Genomic DNA, 19,290 nt, shown 5'->3' with positions numbered 1-19,290 from the left:
AAATTGTTATTTGCACATGCAGATATAGCAAATAATTCTCTCAGCTGTGTAAAATGCATATCCCTTTCCTAAGAGTAACTTAATAGCTAAGAGTCCAGAGGTGTCACCTTTCAGAATGAAATACAGTAGTCCCTAAGGTGGTTACAAACACGAGGGCTATTCATGGAAGAACTTTTTCCTTAGCAGAATGGAAATGCTGAAAAAGTATCTCCTACTGGAGGCTTTTCCCCCCAGGCCTTCTCCCTACTCTATTTAAAAAAAAAAAGGGGGGGGGGAAGGGAGGGGTCAACATACGTATATAAGAGTGCCTGCTGCTTCCAGCTAAGGCTTTCTTTTGATCTGCTGCTTATATTTGGAGTAGCAAGAATAACAGTGCAGTCAAATCTGAATCACAACATTATGAACTTCTGGGATATTGAAAAGACTTTCATTTGGTATTATAGCTGTGTATGTCATGTGAGTGTGAGGAGATAATACAGCAAATACGAAAGCACACTTAATGGTCACTCTAGCACCATGGAAGTCCAAAAACATCAACTGTTAAAAGCTGTAGGGAGGGTGTCAAGAGGATGGAGTCAGACTCTTTTCAGTGGTGCCCAGCAACAGGACGCGAGGCAACGGGCACAAACTGAAACACAGTCAGGTCCATCTGAACATGAGGAAAAACTTCTTCACTGTGAGGGTGACAGAGCACTGGAGCAGGTTGCCCAGAGAGGTTGTGGAGTCTCCTTCTCCGGAGATATTCAAAACCCGCCTGGATGCCATCCTGTGCAATGTGCTCTAGGTGACGCTGCTTGAGCAGGGGGGTTGGACTAGATGATCTCCAGAGGTCCCTTCCAACCTCAGCTATTCTGTGATTCTTTAGATGATAAATTTTACAAATGATAAATAGAATACGTTCTGTAATTGTTAAAGTTCTGTTTCCATAATTAAAGATATGGCAGCTAAGCAAATAGTGTTTCTCTTTGTATATAAGCTACTCTTCAGCTGTCATTCCCTTCCCTCCTTCCTTCATTTCACATTTATCCTGATTTTCTTACCCAGTAGATCTAATACAGGCGTCATATTTATAATGTGTTGGTATGATCATGAAGTTCTGCAAAAGAAGATTTAGTTTTTAGGAGAAGGCAAGTAGCATGCCTTTGAGGGTGTAGTTTGGAATGAGTGGAAAAAACCTGAAATGAGTGCTCAAGATATTTACTCTGAGTAAAACTTCTAAGAGGAAAAAAAAATGCAATAGAAAAAAGAGCAGAGCTGAATGATTCTGCAGGATCTCTAAGAAAACTGTGATAATTCCATCTAAAGATGGTTTATTTCCCAAAGTTGAAAGTAGGTGGTGCACCCATAAAGGTTTTGGTATTTTTGAAGAGAAATTCACTAAGATGTTGCATTCAAACTGCAGCTACTCTTTTCTGCTTTCCTTTGTGGTGACTTGAAAGTACAACATAACTTGCATCCCTTTCATCATCCTGTTTGTAAGTCTGGAAAGGAAGACTCAATGCACCAAAACCAGGAGCCTATATGATAATTCAGGTTGTAAGGGACTTCGGGAAGTTGTAGAGTCCTCTGCTCAAAGCAGGGTCGGCTATGAGGTTAGATCGGGTTGCTCGGGGTTTTCCCCAGTCTGAAGCTGAGATATCCCTAGCAAAGATGGATCAGTGTAATGGGTGACTAGATTTTTCTTTTTTTCTCTTAGTGAATTAGTGTTTCTGAATTAATTTTTTCTAAACACCATCTGTTTCTCCAGTCACCCATCTAAAGCAGCCATTCTGAACAAGACCTGATAGTGAGATTCTGGTAGAGCAGACTTAGAATTGATACCTTCAGAGAAAGAGTCTCAAAGGGATCCTCCACGTTTTTTCTCACACAGAGATCTATGATGATGCCCTGGAGTCCCATTAACTCAAGGAATGAATAAATGAAAAACACAGTAAAATCCAGATGTAGGTATTAGCCTTGATAAGGCGAGGCTTGTTCCTTTACTGGTTATAGCTGGCTGTCTTTTAACATCCTCATCTGCTGTAAGCTGAATATAGACTACCTTGCTACCCGTACAAACCTGCTATTTGGCCTTCCTCGGGCGTCAAAACTGTTTTAAAGGAAGTGATGGTGGTCATAAACAGGGTCAGGTTTGAAGGCTCTCAGTTATATTCATTCTGAGAAAACATTTTGCTCAAATATCTAGTGAGAGAAGCAGCACGTTATGTCACAGTTCACATACTGAGGTGGTGTCAAGTGCCATTTTCAGGTTAAAATTGAGAAGGACATCCTGATTTTATTTATTTATTTTTCCTCAGACAGGCATATATTGCTAAAGGATGCCTGTAGCTAGACAACCTTGAAGAAAACACCTTTTTTAAGCTCTGGCTTTTGTGGATACGAGGCCATCCATAGCTCAGTGTGTCCAGCTACTGTGTCTCCTAGTTTCTCGTATGCAGTTGTCCCTTGAACAAGAGCCCTTATCAAGTTACCCGAGCTGTGTTTATACTCTCAACTTGCGGATCTGCTGCCTACAGGTGCTAGTCCCATGAGGCTCTTGACACCCTTGGAGCGTAACCTGTTTAACTAAGGCAGTCTCTTTTTCACCTGATTTGTCAAAAATTTTAGACAGGCAAATTCTCTGACTTCACGGATCAAGTAGTACATCACAGAAAATATGCCAGGTAGATCTCCTTCTGATGTAGTGGAGGCCTATACCTAAGTGTGTGTGTGTGTGTGTGTATATATATATATATATATATGTGATAACCATATTTCTTGGATAGAAAGCTTGTGCTTTTACTGAGGAAGTTGGTAAAGCAACAGGACGTTGCTTTGTATATTCAGATGTTCATCCTGAAATGCCGTTGAGGTATTTCATCTCATGGGGAGATCCTTTCTGCCTCGATATGTTTACCATCCGCCTTACTATTCACTACTCCCTATGTATATGCGGAATAATGAGAGATGCTGGATTGCTACCAAAGGGAACGTTCTTACCTGGTAAATTCCTCTCTGTTAGCAATATCTTCCATAATCGTAGCTTTTCCGAACAGTTTCATAGCCAAAGGAGAAAATATGTATTGCTGGTATCTCTGATACATGAGCCGGTTTAGCCCATGCACACAGCTTGCTTGATGCTGTTTTTGTTGTTACTAGCCATATATTCTGTTTGCATGTTTCTCTGAAATGAGTTTTTTGTTGGTGAAAGACATAGTTATCTTAAAATACTGCACTTTCAAAGTGGAGGCCCAAAACAAGCCCTGTATTATCTCAGCATTGCCAGCAGAAAGGAAATTGAAAGAATTTTTCCATTCTTTAGTTTTGAACTGTCTGTGCTGCTATAGATATTCCTTCTGCTGCCAAATTCAATGAAAATAAAAGCAGGTAAGTCGAACTAGCCAGTAGATAGCAATCATATGCTGCCAAAATGAAATATTCCGCATTGTGGTATTCAGAAATCGGTCATGATTGTAGTACTCTCAATGTGCGGGATACAGTTGCACATCGTTAACTTACAGTTTATAGGAAATATTTCTGGGTTTAACGATGTAAGATTTTTACTTTTAAAAGCTTTGTGTTTCATTGTATCTTGCCATTCAAATATCATAAGAAAAAAATAAGTATTTCACTACTTTCTGACATAATTATTGCTTTATTTTTTTCCTGGAAGCTAAGCGAAGCCAGTCTATCAGCAACTGTGTTCATCTTTATGAGGCTTTGCCAGCTACTAAAAGCGTACCTCTTCTGCTTCACACTGTGAGCTCTCTCTTACCTGGTATCTCTTACACTTCTTGCTCTCACAGACTGTCAGGTACTGTACTTTAAAGTCATCTTGTATATAAATGTTCTTTATGTTTTTAAACTGCTATCTGTCTACCTTTTTTCTGTCCAGTTGAGTATTCTTTAGTAGTGTCGAATGAGATGTTTTACACCGGTTCTCTACCTCAGATCTGTACAAAACAGGTTGTTAAGTAGTACTGGTAGCTGTTAGAGATGGTTCCTTTTTATGAGCAAGTTTAGTAATGTGAGAGCATATCTTGTCCTTTTCCAAATTTACTAAGGGTAGTAAAATGCGGTTACTTCTAGTGGTTTTTATTTGATCGCTGCAACTGTATTCTTTATCAAAATAAGTGACTGCTTCAGGGAAAAGAAGGATGGCAAAATCGGTTCAAGGAATTAACGTAGAAACTAGTTGAATGCTTGAATGTAAGAGATGGTGGAAACAATGTGCAAGCAAAAAAAATACAGCTGGTCAAAGCTACTTGATTAAAAAAAAAAAAAGTCTTAGTCTGCATCACAATCAATTCTTACAAATCAAATGCTTACAAATGTGGATTTCTGCTTCTAAAGAATTTTTCCTGGAGTTATTGATTCCAGAAACAAATCTAAAAGATTTGTCTGTGCCTCTTATTTCTTGGATAGTGTCTGATTTCTCTCGAAATGTTTCTAGCACTGCAAGCAATTCAGATTTTGTTCATTTTAATATTTAAGATTACTGTGAATTACTATATATTTAGATTTGTATTCCCTAGTAACTAAACTTATTTAAACTTAATTTTCTCTATTAAGAAATAATATCTTTCTCCATGTTTACATTTTTCAATAATTTGATTCATTATAAGTTTCCAAGTAGTTGTTTAAATTTTAATACAGCGTAAAACAAACATACTGGGAGGTAGGAATGCAAAAACTAAAAATAGGTCAGTCGTCCAGATCTGGACATTTTGGTGGTTATTCATATCTAAGCAGATGTATGTTCACTCAGAAAAGTGTAGTAGGGTGTTTTTTCCTACTTCTGGTCTTACCCTGTGGAACGTGCTATTGTGGTAAATAAAGCTCAAACGAGCCCTGGTGTACAGCTCGTGAACAGAATTCCATGTTCGTGCCGGACGTGGATGTGAAAAACGCGGAGGTAACGGCCTAAGCGTATAGAGCGGCTTCGTCTTACGCTTCAGTCCCCTCGCCTACCCAAGGTTTGTTGGTGTAAGTAGTGAGATTTCTCCACCCTGTTGGGGGACTTTCTTTTATTTCTGTTTATAACTAGTAGGTGTCTGAAAAATGGATTTTCAGTTGCCTTCTATACTTCACTTCCCGAGAGGGATTTTTGACTCTTAAGCCCCAACCAGAGTTGTTAGCTGCTGTAAGCAAGAAAAAGAAAAGTTCTGCATCTGATGCATTGTGGCTCTTCAGGCATTCCTACTCCATGAAGTATCTTTAGCATTTTTTTGAAATAATTAAATATGTTATATAAATAGATATTTAATATCTGTTGTAAGTGAGGTATTAACTCACTTGCTGGTGTAGATTGACCAAACAAGTAGCTCCTCCTTCTCCAAGCTGCTGCTTCAATCTGTGTATATTACTTCTTGCTAATTCTTGCTAATTTCTTTACAAGTATAGCCTCAATGTGAGTTCACATAAACAGATGTGTTTAGATAGACAGTATCTGTTAAAAAATTAGTTCACAAAGAGTTCATTGACATATTACTTGTTGGAGTTTGTTCAAATTATAAAGGTAATGATATTACCTTCAAGATGAAAAGGTTGCGGTGTTTTTGAAGTTAGGGTCATAAGATCACAGGATAATTCAGGTTGGAAGGGATTTCAGGAGGTCTCTGCTGCTCAAATTGGGGTCAGCCGTGAGATCAGACCAGGTTGCTTCAGGCTTCGTCCAGTCTGCTCTTGGGATCTTCCAAGGACAGGGGCACGGCGCAGCTTCTCTGGGCAACCTCTTGCAGTGCTTCCCTGCCCTCGTGGGGGAAAAGTTCTTCCTTATGCCTAGTTAGACCCTCCCTTACGTCAGTTCCCAAGGTTTGCCAGCGGCACACCGGTGTCTGTAAACTGCTGCTGACTTCTCTGCCAGAAGCAGCAGAGGAGAGGACTGCATTCCTGCCCCAGCAGTCTCCAGCTGGCACGTAAGCCTTCTGCAGGCTTCCAAAGATGCTTCCTTCAGATGCAGTTTAGATGGTGGGAGAAGTACCGACCCGGCAAAGAGGCCGATGGAACATAGAGCAGCAAGGAGATAGGATGCAAAGAAAATGAGGAAAGAGAAGAGTAGAAAGGTGTGGAAAAGTCAGTTTAATTAATGTGCATGTTCTGTAATGATATGCTGAAAGAAAGCTAGAAGACTCAGTAAATCAGCCCACGTTCGTTATTTAAGAAAAAGACTGCTCATAAAGTCACAGAGCTGTTACAGCAACATCTCTCCTCTTTTTTAGAAAAAGCAAAACAGCTTTGGGCGTGTAGACATTGAACATCTTGAACAACCTGATGGTTGATGGTGGTGGGAGTTTTTTCTTTTTGAGGGGCCGTGTTTACTGCTTTCTGGGGGAAGAACTGACAATTAACTTAAGTATGGTAGGTGGCACTGACCAGTATCATGGCCATGATTAGAAATGTCACTGCTGAATGAAGCATACTTGATTCTGTTTTTTTCCTGGGGGTTTGTTCCCTAATACTGAGCGATGCATTTCTAAAAGCGTCTTCCTAGCTAATGTCTAGAGTTCCTGTTGCTCCTTCCCCAGGATATCAGTATACTTTTTCTCACTTGAGTTTTCATGCCTCTCTCTCTCCTCTGGCTCTTTGAGTACATAATAAGGTGGTTTTTGTTTTTTAATAAACTGTAGGATTTAGGATATATTTTTGAAATCTTAATGTATATTCTATCTCCAGTAAATAGCTTTTCATAAATTAGTAATGCACAACAATCAAAGCAGAGCTTTTGCTATCACGAACTTGAATCCAAAGTGCTGTTAAAAGCTGTAACAGTCGCATCAAAGCGTCTCCAACGTAAAGTGTTCGTTGGTACACTGATACTGCTGTTTTAACCTTTTGTACCCTTGGGACAGTCCTTTGAGGTTCAGCCCAACTTCCCAGAGGATTTCCATTCTTCACAACCCCATTAGGTTAAATGAGATCCCGTAAACCTTTCTTGGATACCGGAAGCGTTACCAGACTTGGCAGATCCTGTTAGCTCTGAGCTGCTGGAAGAGCTTGCAAGAACTGCCCGGACTCCCACGGCTGTTTCAGTCTTCCTGGCACACAGTGCGGTTCTTGCCCGGAAAGGATGGACGTGCTTTCTGGAAGCGTGAAGGGCTGTTTGGCTGCGCTCTGGGACTCATAACGTTTGAGAAGGTTTTCACGTTCAAGTCAAAGCAAAGACTTCACATTTTTATTTTCACCTGCAAAAGAACCTTGAGGGCTGTGCAACCTGTGTGTTCAGCAAAGATTCACCACTGTACTGAGAAAAGAGAGTGTCAAAAACTCGTGGTTTTATTTATTTATTTCTTACCCAGTAGACTCCTGTACCAGTGCAATTCCTGAGGGCGTGAGGAGAACTAAAAGGAGAAGAGGGAAATGTCATAGTCTCCTCTTTTCACATATCTCTTCTCTTATGATTGAGTTCCTCTCCTAAGCTCTTCCCAGCAAGAAAACCTCTAAATCTAAAGTCTCCTAGAAAAGTCTTTCTGTAAATCTTCTAAAGAGTGCAGAAAATGAATTTTCTGAATGACTGAGGTGGCTTATCTGTGGTGTAATGCAGTATGTTTAGTTTGGCACGCATTCTCTGCCAAGGACTGGATGTGAGAGGGAGATGAGGAGAGGGAGAACTTTCAGGGATATTTGAGGGTTTTTATTTTTTTATTTTTTTTATTTTTAACTGTTTGAACTGTTACCTTTTGTTCTCCCCTTCCCCTCTTTAGGGAGGAGAAATCAATAAGGACCGTAACCATTTCAGTGCTATGAATTCATAGTAGTTTTGCTATATCTCCTCTACTCTATTTCTTTCCAGAACAAACCAAGTCTAGTTTGGGTCTCTAGGGTTGGTTCACGTGACGTCTTCCCAGCCTTCGTTATGTGTTCTGAACCCTTGAAGTGATTTCTCTTACTTTTTCTAGACCTTTTACCATTTATACTGCTCATACGTCTCTCTGAACTTTATTCTTTTCTAAAGTGATTTTGTAAAACTCAGATTACACTGTCATTTTAACTTCTGTAATTTGGAGTTTTAAATATTTGAAATGGTCACCTTTTCACATAACTTTCTTAGATCGGGATTGATCCCATGCAAATAATTCTGCAGTTCTGAGCATATTTGTTTTTTATTTACACCAACAGAAGTTGAAGAATCTCAGCAGTTGGAAACATCAACAGGAGCAGAAGCTACTGGCCTATTTGCAGACCAAGAGCAACAATTAACTCGAAGTAGTAGCACTTCAGATATTACAGATCAGTTTACATCCGATTTTTTTCAAGGTAATTTTCATGAAATATAATGATGCGGCACTTGTGGAGAAAAAGTGTTGAGAATGTTCAGCCTCATAGATGCTGCAGTTGTCTGCTTTGGTTTCCAACTCTGCTGTTCGAAAATGTTTTGTATCTCATTTTTCTTGGTAAATGTATCATTGGTACCTTTTGTACCTTTTTAAAAATAATTATTTCAAAATCACGAGTGCAGGACATAACAGTCCTGATATACTACATTTTATACTTCATTTAAAAATGAAACCTTTGAATATATGCAATTTTCATGTAACTTAATTTTTTTCATCTGTCATTGCATTTAAACTTTATTTGCTCAAGTTTTACTTCTGTATCTATGATATACGTAAGTATGTTTATGAAGAATTTTTCAAAACATCATGTATTTCTTCATATTAATTAATCCATGACAATTTTACAATATTTATTGTATTAGATTGCTTTTATATAAATAATAAGAAATGTGTATGTGAAAGTAGCTGAAATTTTCTTCTTTGCTAGGTCCTTTTGTTTGTATTTCTTTCACTTGTTTACTTTCTGAAATGCGTAGGTAAAAAGGCTGGGAGTTCTCAGAATTTAACTTCTTCAGACTCCAAACCAATACAGGAAAATAAGGGATGTACAAAAAAGGAACATGAAGCTGAGCATGTAAGGCAAAATACAAAGTATATTTTATATACAAAGTATATTTTATTTCTAATCAGATGCCTTTAGCATTTGGAAGTGCTAGCAACTGAAAGCATAAACATTTTGTTAATCACACTTCTAGTATGGAAGCTGTAACTAAGCTGTAAATATTTTTTTTTTTTTTTTTTTACTATTTGGTCTGATCATTGTGTGTCTTCTGATATGGTAAGGTGCCAGTGCAGTTCTGTGTAATCGGCTATACTCTATTCCCATAAAATAGATTTCTATCCTTTTCTATATCAAATACGAACAGGAAGTTCATACTTTGTTTTTTATGAATAATTCATGGCTGTTATAGAGTTACAGTGCACTGGAATAAATGTTTGATGGTTTGAAGTGCTGGGGGAAATGCTTTCCTTCAGCACAATTGGTACCGCCAGCTGTTTGTTGTAGATGTTTGTATAAGTTAACATTAGGACGGGCATGTTTCATAAATTTTTAATGCAACTTTTGAATAAACGGTAGAAATAATAAATGACTAAGGCTGAGCGTTCTGGTGGCAGTATAATGCAATACAGCATGCAGGACTTCAGGCTGGATCTCGTCTTTGGTCCTTGGCTCTTCCGTACACGTGGACTTTAAGTACCATTAACTCTTGGCTTTGGGGAAGAGGGGCAAGACTTTTCCTGTGCAATGCTTTCATTAATCTCTTTAGAAATAACAGTGTCTCAGAAAGAAAGGAAAATCTAGTCCACTCTATGTGGTGGAGGGGAAAGGAGAGGGAGAGAGGCAAGATCAGTAATTGTGGGGAATTAAAAATTAACCTGCCTCCCCATTCGACTTTAGCAGCATGTATTATAAAATATTTACACCCTTCTGCTGCTGGGGCTGTTCCTGGAACTGTAGTTTCACCCTCTTTTGCAAGCTGAAGCTGGGGGTTGGACCATGTCTCTGTTGCATAGCTTGCTAAGATACTGTGTGAGCAAGTTCTGACTTCAAATCACAACTCGGTGAAAAATTTCCAACGCTGATAACCAAAATTCAGGTTAGCCGGGGCAAGGAAACCACTCTGCAGTCTATCAGGCAGCACAAGAAAATGTGTATTTCTTGGGAATAATTGTCAATTCTCTCCAGCTTTAAGAAAAAAAAAAATATCCACAGTTTTGAAATAACTCCTACAAGTCAGTTCTTTGTCTCTTTGGTGGCAATAATTTGCTTTCTCAAATATATGTGGAAAGACAGAATGGTTTAATTTCTGGCCAGCGGATCAAAAATTACTTCAAGAAATAATTTATTTAAAAATAGTAATAACAAATAAAAAATCAAAATGTCTTCTATCAAGATGAATTTTCAAAAATGTTAACTGAATTGAGATTTCTTGAGCAGTTACATGTAATATGCTCCTGGGGGTAAGGTGTAGAACATAGGGCTTTTTTTGCAAAGTTATATAGTGATAGATAACCTGATAGACTTTTTTTTTTTTTTGGGGGGGGGGGAAGCAAACTAATTTTTACTATTGTAGATTATATGGAGATGCAAGAGATGTGAATTTAAAGGTGATCTGCCAGATGTAAAACAAAACGATGATGCCTAGGGACAGAGCAATATCATCTTGAAGTAGAAAACTTCTGAGGGGTTTTCAGCAAGCAGGCTATAAATATTTGCAAAAAAAAAAAAGTGAATAAAGTAAACAAAAGATTTGGAGTCTTCACATAGGTTGTTTTGCAACCAAATAATGCATCTGATGTAAGAGATGCGTATTAATTTCTTAAAGGTTTTGCTGGTTCATAAGGGTTTATATGGGATTTTGGAGATTTATCCACAGTTTATTCTTGTATCCAGTGGGTCGTCTTCATTACCATAGCAGGGAAAGACAAGTGAAACAGTTTTTCTTAGGGATCTGTGTAGGAATTTTAGAAAAAAATCTATTAAAATCAAGAAAGTGATTCAAAAAATATTGAATGGTTTCAGATTTGTTGAGAAACATAGATCCTGCCTATTTCTTGTTATTATGGTAGACCTGAGTTTGAGAAAGGGAGGATAAAAACAGAAATCGAAAGCATGCCAGTGTCCTAAGACATTTAAAGAAATTTGGGTAGTCTAAAAGGTACATGAAAATATCTTGCCTGAGTTTAGTTTAATTTCTGGTAACTTTCTATATATATGTGTGTATATATAGATGTGTGTGTGTGTGTCTTGAGTTTGTTGGAATGTAATGCAGTTTTCAAAACTGTGATAGGCATAAGCTGCTACTAATCAGTATTTTTTCTCCGAAGGTCCTAGTACGAAGGAGCAGCAGTCCAGCTGAATTAGATTTGAAAGCAGACTTGCAGCAGTCACATGGAAGTCGCCGGGAGAGAGAAAAGAGTGAGTTCTAAGAAATACAGTATTTTTCTTAAGCATAGCAGCTGATATCAGTGTGTTAATTTTCTCTTGTTACAGATACATGAGACGCTTTTCATGATGTTTTGCTGATGTTATCTCTAAAACCAGGGTTCCTGATCTTTATTAATCCCCTGCTTGCTTTAGGTGAAAGCGTTAGTAGTGACGCATCCATTGGCTATAATAACGAAGTAGAGATCGCACTTATCCCCTGGCAAACTGCTGAAGACGACCATGAAGTTAATGCATCAGCAGATGTTTGTGTTGATCCTGAAGCACCTCGCTGGCTTCAGCTTAGTCCTTCGGATGCTACAAATTTAACAGGTACTTACACTAAAGAAAATGTGTTTAGTATTTTAGACTTCTATCCCCAAAGGAGTTTATACAGTGCAATTTGGTTATAAAGAGTATGTTTCTTTAGCCAAGTAAGAATTAATTACTGTTTTAAATCATCCTAATTGCACAGTCAGTTTTTTTTAAATTAAAATACTGTAATCTGATGCAACCTGCCATTTTCTTAATTTTGGAATACACTAATAGCTTTTGTGTTCACTTCCAGTTGCTGCACAGTTAATCCTTACTCAAAGAATATGTGTTTAGCTTCTACTTAATTGCAGTATAGTATTTTCACAGTGAGGATTGTGTTCATATCTGATCTAAAGCAATATGGCAGCAGCTTGAGTGGTTACAGCATTGGCTACTACTATTGCAAGGTGAAAGAAGGGTGCTATAGCACGTAAGAGTTCCCCTGAGAGTGTTTCTCCGAGTAAATCTGTGTCCAACTATACTTCTTGCAGCAATGCACTTAATTTTACAGGCCGGTCATAACTGTTGTTAAGAGGAGGGGAGAAAAAAAGACAGTGAAACATTTTTAGCAAATGTATGTTGTAGTTTGTGAAGTGTAATTCTGAGCATGGCAGTAGAAAGGATATTGAACACATTGATTTTTTTGTTTTCCAGTAGTCTTTCAGCTTGAGCTGTGGTAAATATGTAGGTAGCTACGTGTTCTATGGTGCAAAAATGGAAAAAAGTTTCCTTCTGTGAAATGGAAAATATTCTAAAAAAGGCCTTCATGGAGATGCACGGCGTTGTGATAAATCTTTAGTGTTCCGGGTGTGAATCATGTTGCTTATTATGCATTTCGAAGTGGAGGAATCTGCTTTCCTGTTAGATGTCAAGGTCACTGAAATCTTTTTGATTATACTGGATATTGTTTAGGGAGGAGTTTTGTGCATGCAAAGCGAGCTCTAGTTAATATCTCTCTGAGGCTAGAAGTACAAGTTCTAGTAGCTTTTGAAAACTTCCCCTGAATAGTTAGTAATCGTTCTGTAATCTGTCAGATTATTCATCTGCAGAATTGTAGGGCTGGGTTCTGTAGATTCATTACTATTAATAGTAATATTATTTGTGACTGGAGTTTCAAAAATGAGAACACTGACTATCAGTGGAAGTTGTGCTCTGAACTTTTGCATATGGGAATTTTAAATTGGTTGGTCAAACTACAGCACTTTCCGCTGAGGATCCACTGGGATGGATTCAGTCAAAGCCTGCTTCAGAAACTTAACCCAGTTGAGAAATGTGCAGCCTGCCTAGGCGGCTTCTGTGTTCAATGGTAAGAGAAGCTTCTACAAGGGATAATTCGGAGCCGGGGCCTGGCAAAGGTGGTTTGAATAGATTCCTTTGGTTTAACTAAACTTTCTTGTATGTGTGAATTTCCCCTGAAAAATCTCCTTCCCTGTTAAAAATCTCTTCAGCAACTAGTTCTTGAAAGTTCAACATATTTGCCAATGAGAAACAAATTTTCTCTTTCAGAAGTGTAAGAGAAAGATAGGCTATAATTTATATTTCTTTTAGTTCTAGTCTTATTTGAATGTGCTGTTTAAACAGGAAAGGTGTATAGAACAGATGAAGCATTTATTTCGAAACATACATATTTAATCTTTTCTAATTATTTTCTCATTTACATATCATTTTAAAATATTTGTTTTTCTGTCGTTGCTCTAAAATGTATATTGATTGTACACCTTTCGGGAGATCCGTCTAACAACTCCATCACTGCTCACTGGAGATGGCGAGCATAGGTATAGAAAAAGTGAACATGAACTAGGTACAGTGCATCAGCTACGTAAAAACTACCCTTCTGTGCATATTCGGCTGCAGCAGATACGTAGTAGTTAAAGTTAGTGTTCCTTTTCCTGTGGGCTGAATGAAGGTAGGTTACCATCTAGCCGTTGTGGGCTGAAAAGAGGTGACAGTTAATACGTGGCTATTTATTACTCAGCCCCTGTTGCCCTGTAACTTGTTTCCAAGGCTGAATACTGCAAATATGACTACTGACCTGACTACAGAGTCACGGAATAGCTGTGGGTGGCAGGGACCTTCAAGGATCGTCAAGTCCAACACCCTGATCCTGCAGGTCAGCTGGAGCAGGTTGTCCAGGACCATGTCCGGTCAGGTTTTGAGCATTTCTGATGGAGGCTCCACAGCCTCTCTTGGAAACCTATTCCAGTATTCAACCACCCTCGCAGTAAAAAGGGGTTTTTTTTTAGGTTCGAACATGATTTCCTGCATCTCGATTTGTGCTCGCTGCCTCATGCCCAGTCACTGGGCACCACTGAGGAGAGTCTGGCTTGGACTTTGGTTTTACAAAGGCAGAAATGCTGCTGTGTCCTCATCTCTAAATAAAGGCTGGTATTTTGTGTAATTTTGTGTACAACTAGAAAGATTACAAAAATGTTCTCGGAAGTTAGTGTAGCTAACTCTGTCGCATGAGCCTGAAATGGTGGTTTGTGTTTCATTAGACATAGCAGGGGTTATTTCGTGGAGGATTCCTTCAAAGCAGGGCCAAAAATGTATTCTCGAGCATTTGTTCATCTTTATTTGAAGAAGACAAAGTAGATGGAAAGTAAATTACAGATTAGAAGATTCTGTTATTTATTTGCTTTCTTTTTGTATATTCTTAAGGGTATTCTTCAAATTATTTCACACTGTTAATGATTTAAACTTTATCACCAAGTCTTTGTTCTTAGTGTTTTCTAAAGATGAGATTTGAATGCCCAGAATTTAAGGAATTTGGAAGATCGGACTGAAGCTGATGTAGGTTCTCATGAATTGCGATGCAGAAAATGAGCGTGCAGTTGAAATGATTGCATTATCATATCAAATCACCGCTCATCAGCCGAGTTGTGGTAGCTGATTACATGGGCGCTCTTAGCCTGCCCTAGGGTTGAAGTAAAATGAATTAATTTAATACACATTTTAAGTTAGACTGTATTTTGTAGCAGGATGGTCTAAGAATGTGCAGGAAGTCCTTACTATGTATTTCAACTGATAGGAGATAACTGGTTAATTCACAATAATTTCCCTTGTTTTAATTTTCTTGCCCTCCTTGTTTGTACTTCGAAGAACCCATGGACCAAGCAAGTTGTAGGAAGAGAGAGAATCTTGCGCTTTCGACTTCAAACTAATTTCTTCCAGGATTTGGCTACAATTTGATTAGGAAGCCAGTTACCTTTATCTGCCAGCGTAGAGGTTTCTTGCGGCTTTGCCTGGACCGTCGGAGCCCCCCTGCTGCGGGGGGGAGCGCCGGCCCCGCTGCCCCTGGGTCCCATGCAGCGTTCGGTGCGCAGGCAGCTGCCGCGCACCTTGTCTCGGTCGAATAGAAGATAACGTGACATTGGGTCGTTAAAGTTTGCGCTCGAATATGGAATTTTTTGTTTGCTTTTTAAAAATGTTAATTCCGTTATCCTGACAGATTTCACAGATCCCTGATTTCCTTCTCAGTTTGCATCTTGCTATCTCAGTTGACTGTTTCTGCGTACAATGTTAATGCTTGAGCATGTTCTTCACTATTACTGTATATTTTTTAGTTCCTTTTTTCTGTTGCATTTCCAGGTCATTTTATGCTGTGCGATCTTAAAAAAGAAGATACTTAGTAATGGAGATTCTACCTATTGCCAGTTATGGATTGGCAGTTCTTCAAAAGTGCTTGAGGAAAACAAATACTTAACTCCAACTGATAAGCAATGAGAATTAGGAGCTTTTTTCTGTCAGCTCTATGTGGACATCTCTTGTGAACTCCCCGTAGAATGAGAAAAGTGGAGTAAATCTTCCAGAACACACATGAATGTCCCATCTAACTGCACTTGTCTCCATACTAAAAAGCTTGAGGGAGGGCAGTCTTTGTCTGATGAAAAACCGCTTTATAGCTAAGCGTCACCTGTATGGAAAGCCCTTCAGCCTGTGTTTTCTTGCCTGTTTTTTCTTTGAGTCACGTAAGAGTTTGTGTAATGCAAAAGAGAGGTGACTTGGTGAGAGAGAATCCGTTTGAGATGGCAAACTCTTAGAAGTAGTAATTGGTCTTAACAGCTTTCTGGGAAGGCCATCGGGCTTTTCTGTAGTAGGTGAAGAAGGCAGGCCGGTGGCCGGTGGCTGTGGTGCGTCTCTGGTGCGTAGGGCCAGCATCTCGCACGCATCATCAAGAAAGGCTGCTCATGCCTCGAGCCCGGGGGGCTGGGAATACGCATTCGCTCTTTTTCTGTGTTTTTTTCTAATTTGTGCATGCGTTTGGGCAGGGAGACCAAAGCAGTATCCTTTTAAACGTAAATATAAAGCTCTGTTCTCTTTCACTTAGGAATAAATTTTCCAAAATTCACAGTGAAGACTTTGAGCTTTTGGAACTTGTCTTGAACCTTTACGTGCAGACTCTTCAGGGATAAAATGCTGAGAGTTAGTCATATGCGACAGAATATGTTCTGTTTCTGGAGATCATGTGTTTCAGATCTCTCTATTCTGATGTTCCCATTGGTATTAAAACATAAACGTTTGCTTTTCATCTTTTCTGAGCAAAAGTTTATACGTCTTTTCTGTTGTGCTGAATATAAATCCCTAGCCCATAAGAGGAGTTTTACCGCAAAATTGTTTCATTGTGAAACAGAAGTTCTTTTCACAACAGCAATTCAACAAATAAGAAAAATGAATCCCACTTGTCAGTTTTCCGTATATATTCTATAATTGACTTCTGGATATGCTTCACTCCATTATTTTATATGATATTCACAATTTTGGTGTTTGAGAGCTAATAATGTTACTTATTTAAATCCCCAAGTTATAAACACTGAGGAATTATAGGTGTTTGTAAACATAGCTTCTAGATGAGAATGCTTTTTAAAAAGAATCAAATCAACGTTTTGTGGTGATTTATGTGTAAAGTTTTATGTAAGTTGTAGAAATATTCTGACATTCTTGCAGAAGTGGCTAATACTTTTTGACATATTATCCAGCCTAATAATTGATATCTTTCTGGTTTTGCTTGTAATTTTGGAAGGTAGTTACGGTTAATTCAAACAGGAATGATGCTTAAGCAGTTCAGTGAGGAAAAGGACTTTTGAATCTTTAATATTTTGAAAGTTTTGTTGTTACTTTATATTTGATTATGATGGTTTAATTCATAAACTTTGAACCCCAAGCAAATTATCTATCTATACCAAAAGCCTTGTCTAATTATATAACTGTATGGCACACTGAATCTGAATGAATCTTTATGATATTTTGTCTTGAGGTAGCCAATTTTCTCTGTTACCTAAAAGAATATTTTGATTTAGGTAGTAATAAACGAAACTCCGACTCATTGTGTTAGACAAATGCTTATATTTAAGGAGATCCCTTCAAAACTGTTTAGAATAATTATTCCTGTTGTGTAGTTGTGTTCATTTTTTACTGACCAAATTTACATTGCACATTGCGTTTCTGATTCATTGAATTTGAACTTTTTTAAATTTGCAGATAGCAGCGAGTTCCTTGCTGATGACTGTAGTATAATTGCTGGTGGAAGCCTTATAGGTTGGCATCCTGATTCTGCTGCTGTTTTGTGGAGACGGATCTTGGGAATTCTTGGTGATGTGAACAACATACAGTCACCTAAAATCCACGCAAAAGTTTTTGGGTATCTCTATGAGCTGTGGTATAAACTTGCAAAGGTATTGTATATAATGCTAACTTCAATGATAATGATTTTTCATTTATTATAAAAATGATTGTTAATTTTGATTTAGGAATAGCATCCGGAACATAAGTGTGATATTTGGGGGATTCTATCATAGACAAAGATAATTTTGTTGGCGTTCCAGTAGGTATCCCCAACAGAACATTCCTCTTCAATGATAAGAGAATTTAAATTAGTTGTTTTAAATGGGATGATGAAACAATAGCAAAGAAAATAGAGGTGTAGACTAGAATACCATAAATGTTTGTATTCAGTGTAAAAGCTCATGGTATGCCTAAAATGGTAATATTTGCTTAGCATGTGGGGAAGCACTATAAAACAATCTTTCTTGGTAGTTTTGGTTTCTGTAAGAATCCTGCGTATACCACAGGGTGTAGTGCCTTTGGTAAAATAAATAAAAGAAAATGGAAAAGCAATAATTAGAATTAAAAAACTGTTTTTAGCTAAGCTGCTATTTTTATTAACCTTCTTCGTTTTAAAACATCAGATAAGAGACAACCTTGCTATAAGTTTGGACAATCAGTCTACTCCCTCTCCTCCTGTTTTAATTCCTCCTCTCAGAATATTTGCGTCATGGTTATTCAAGGTAAGTTCCTTCTTCAGTTTAATGTTTTCTACCATATTAATACTGAAACTGTATATAGTTAGTTGCGTGATGCTTAATTTTCACGATCCATTATCTTAGCCAGCAGTGATACCCTCCAAGGTCTGTAGATATACATTGAAAATCACTGATCTACGTTACCAAAGCAGCTTTTTTTCCCTCTGTTTATTATTTGTACTCAGTCTATTTTAATAAATACATGCCTTAGATTTGCTTTATAGAAAGTCTTGGTGAAGATGCAGCATTGGGTTAGCTGACCACTAGAAAAGATGTGTTAATGCAAGGTCTTTGCTCTTTTCAGGCAACCACCCTGCCAAATGAATATAAGGAAGGCAAACTTCAGGCGTACAGGCTGATCTGTGCTATGATGACTAGACGTCAAGATGTTCTGCCAAATTCGGATTTCTTGGTTCATTTTTATTTTGTGATGCACCTTGGCTTAACAAGTGAAGACCAGGTACAAGCTTTACTTGAAAAAAATATATTCCAGTAATTACAAATGGATGTGTCTGTATGCCGTGTGTTGATGGAAATGTCTATATGGTCATACTTGAAGATCTGAAGTAGAAAGGAAGCAAACCTTTGCAAAAAATTGTGTGAAATTATCCTGTAGCCTAATATCCTGTGTAGCCTAATGTATTCTTACCTTAGACTATATAGCATGTTTTTCCCCTTTGTCCTAACTTTCTCATTACTCTTCAGGTTATAAATTTTTAAATAACTTCTGGTTGTGCCCTTTCACAAGTATCTCTTCTGAAATCCAACTGTTTAAGTTTCATATTACTTTCACATTAAGAATAAATTAGAAAGAATTGGTGAGTTGCAAAAAGAAGCAGTTTAACTGAAAGGATGCCACTGCTAAATGGCACTTACTGCTTTTGCTGTCTGGCACGTGACCTAATGTTGTGTTTTAAAGTTTATTCAATTTTTGGTTATAAACAAGAGATTGAGAGAACAAGCCCATGTATGCTAAGGTTTAAAGATCCATGTGAACATTGAGTGTCTAAATGACACACAGCTTTTCTTTTGTTTCCTTTCATTTGTGACTTACTGTCACAACTGTATCAGAGAGATTCGATGTTTCTTCCTTGGGTTCTGTAGGCTTCTAAGGAATAATCTTAATGAGTTTCTGTCCTTCCACATCATAAGATTAACAGATGAGTCAAGCTGGTCATATTCAAAATGTTCACATGCTCAGTTGGTATAAAGTCTTGTGCTACGCTGCGTGTTTGACCAATATGTTTAAATTTAGGTTTCGCTAAAGCGAGAACCTGTCACGCCCAAAGGATCTAATGCATACTGTCAGCAAGCGTGCCGCTCTGGAGCTGGTGCTCCCCGAGCAGCTGCTCAAGGTAGCCTGTTGTTCACATTCCTGACACATTCAGGTAGACGTTGGTTACTCTCACCTCCTGTTACAGAGGTTTTTCCTTCT

General features: G+C 38.1%; 1 protein-coding gene across 2 annotated transcripts in view; it reads left to right on the top strand.

The window, feature by feature from the left end:
• RALGAPA2 (Ral GTPase activating protein catalytic alpha subunit 2) overlaps window positions 1-19,290 on the top strand; it is a 176,574-nt gene that overhangs the window by 56,302 nt on the left and 100,982 nt on the right. For both annotated transcript variants that reach the window (XM_026060222.1, XM_026060223.1), the window contains exons 17-23: window positions 8,098-8,235; window positions 8,792-8,889; window positions 11,145-11,235; window positions 11,398-11,574; window positions 17,035-17,228; window positions 17,742-17,840; window positions 18,160-18,315. In XM_026060222.1, the coding sequence (XP_025916007.1) occupies window positions 8,098-8,235; window positions 8,792-8,889; window positions 11,145-11,235; window positions 11,398-11,574; window positions 17,035-17,228; window positions 17,742-17,840; window positions 18,160-18,315 (953 nt within the window). The remainder of the gene's footprint in view (window positions 1-8,097; window positions 8,236-8,791; window positions 8,890-11,144; window positions 11,236-11,397; window positions 11,575-17,034; window positions 17,229-17,741; window positions 17,841-18,159; window positions 18,316-19,290) is intronic.

This window comes from Apteryx rowi, unplaced genomic scaffold, assembly GCF_003343035.1.
Source record: "Apteryx rowi isolate R43461 unplaced genomic scaffold, aptRow1 scaffold_167, whole genome shotgun sequence".
Taxonomy (NCBI): domain Eukaryota; kingdom Metazoa; phylum Chordata; class Aves; order Apterygiformes; family Apterygidae; genus Apteryx; species Apteryx rowi.
The sequence above is the reverse complement of the archived record's forward strand: the minus strand, read 5'-3'. Positions and strand labels throughout refer to the sequence as shown.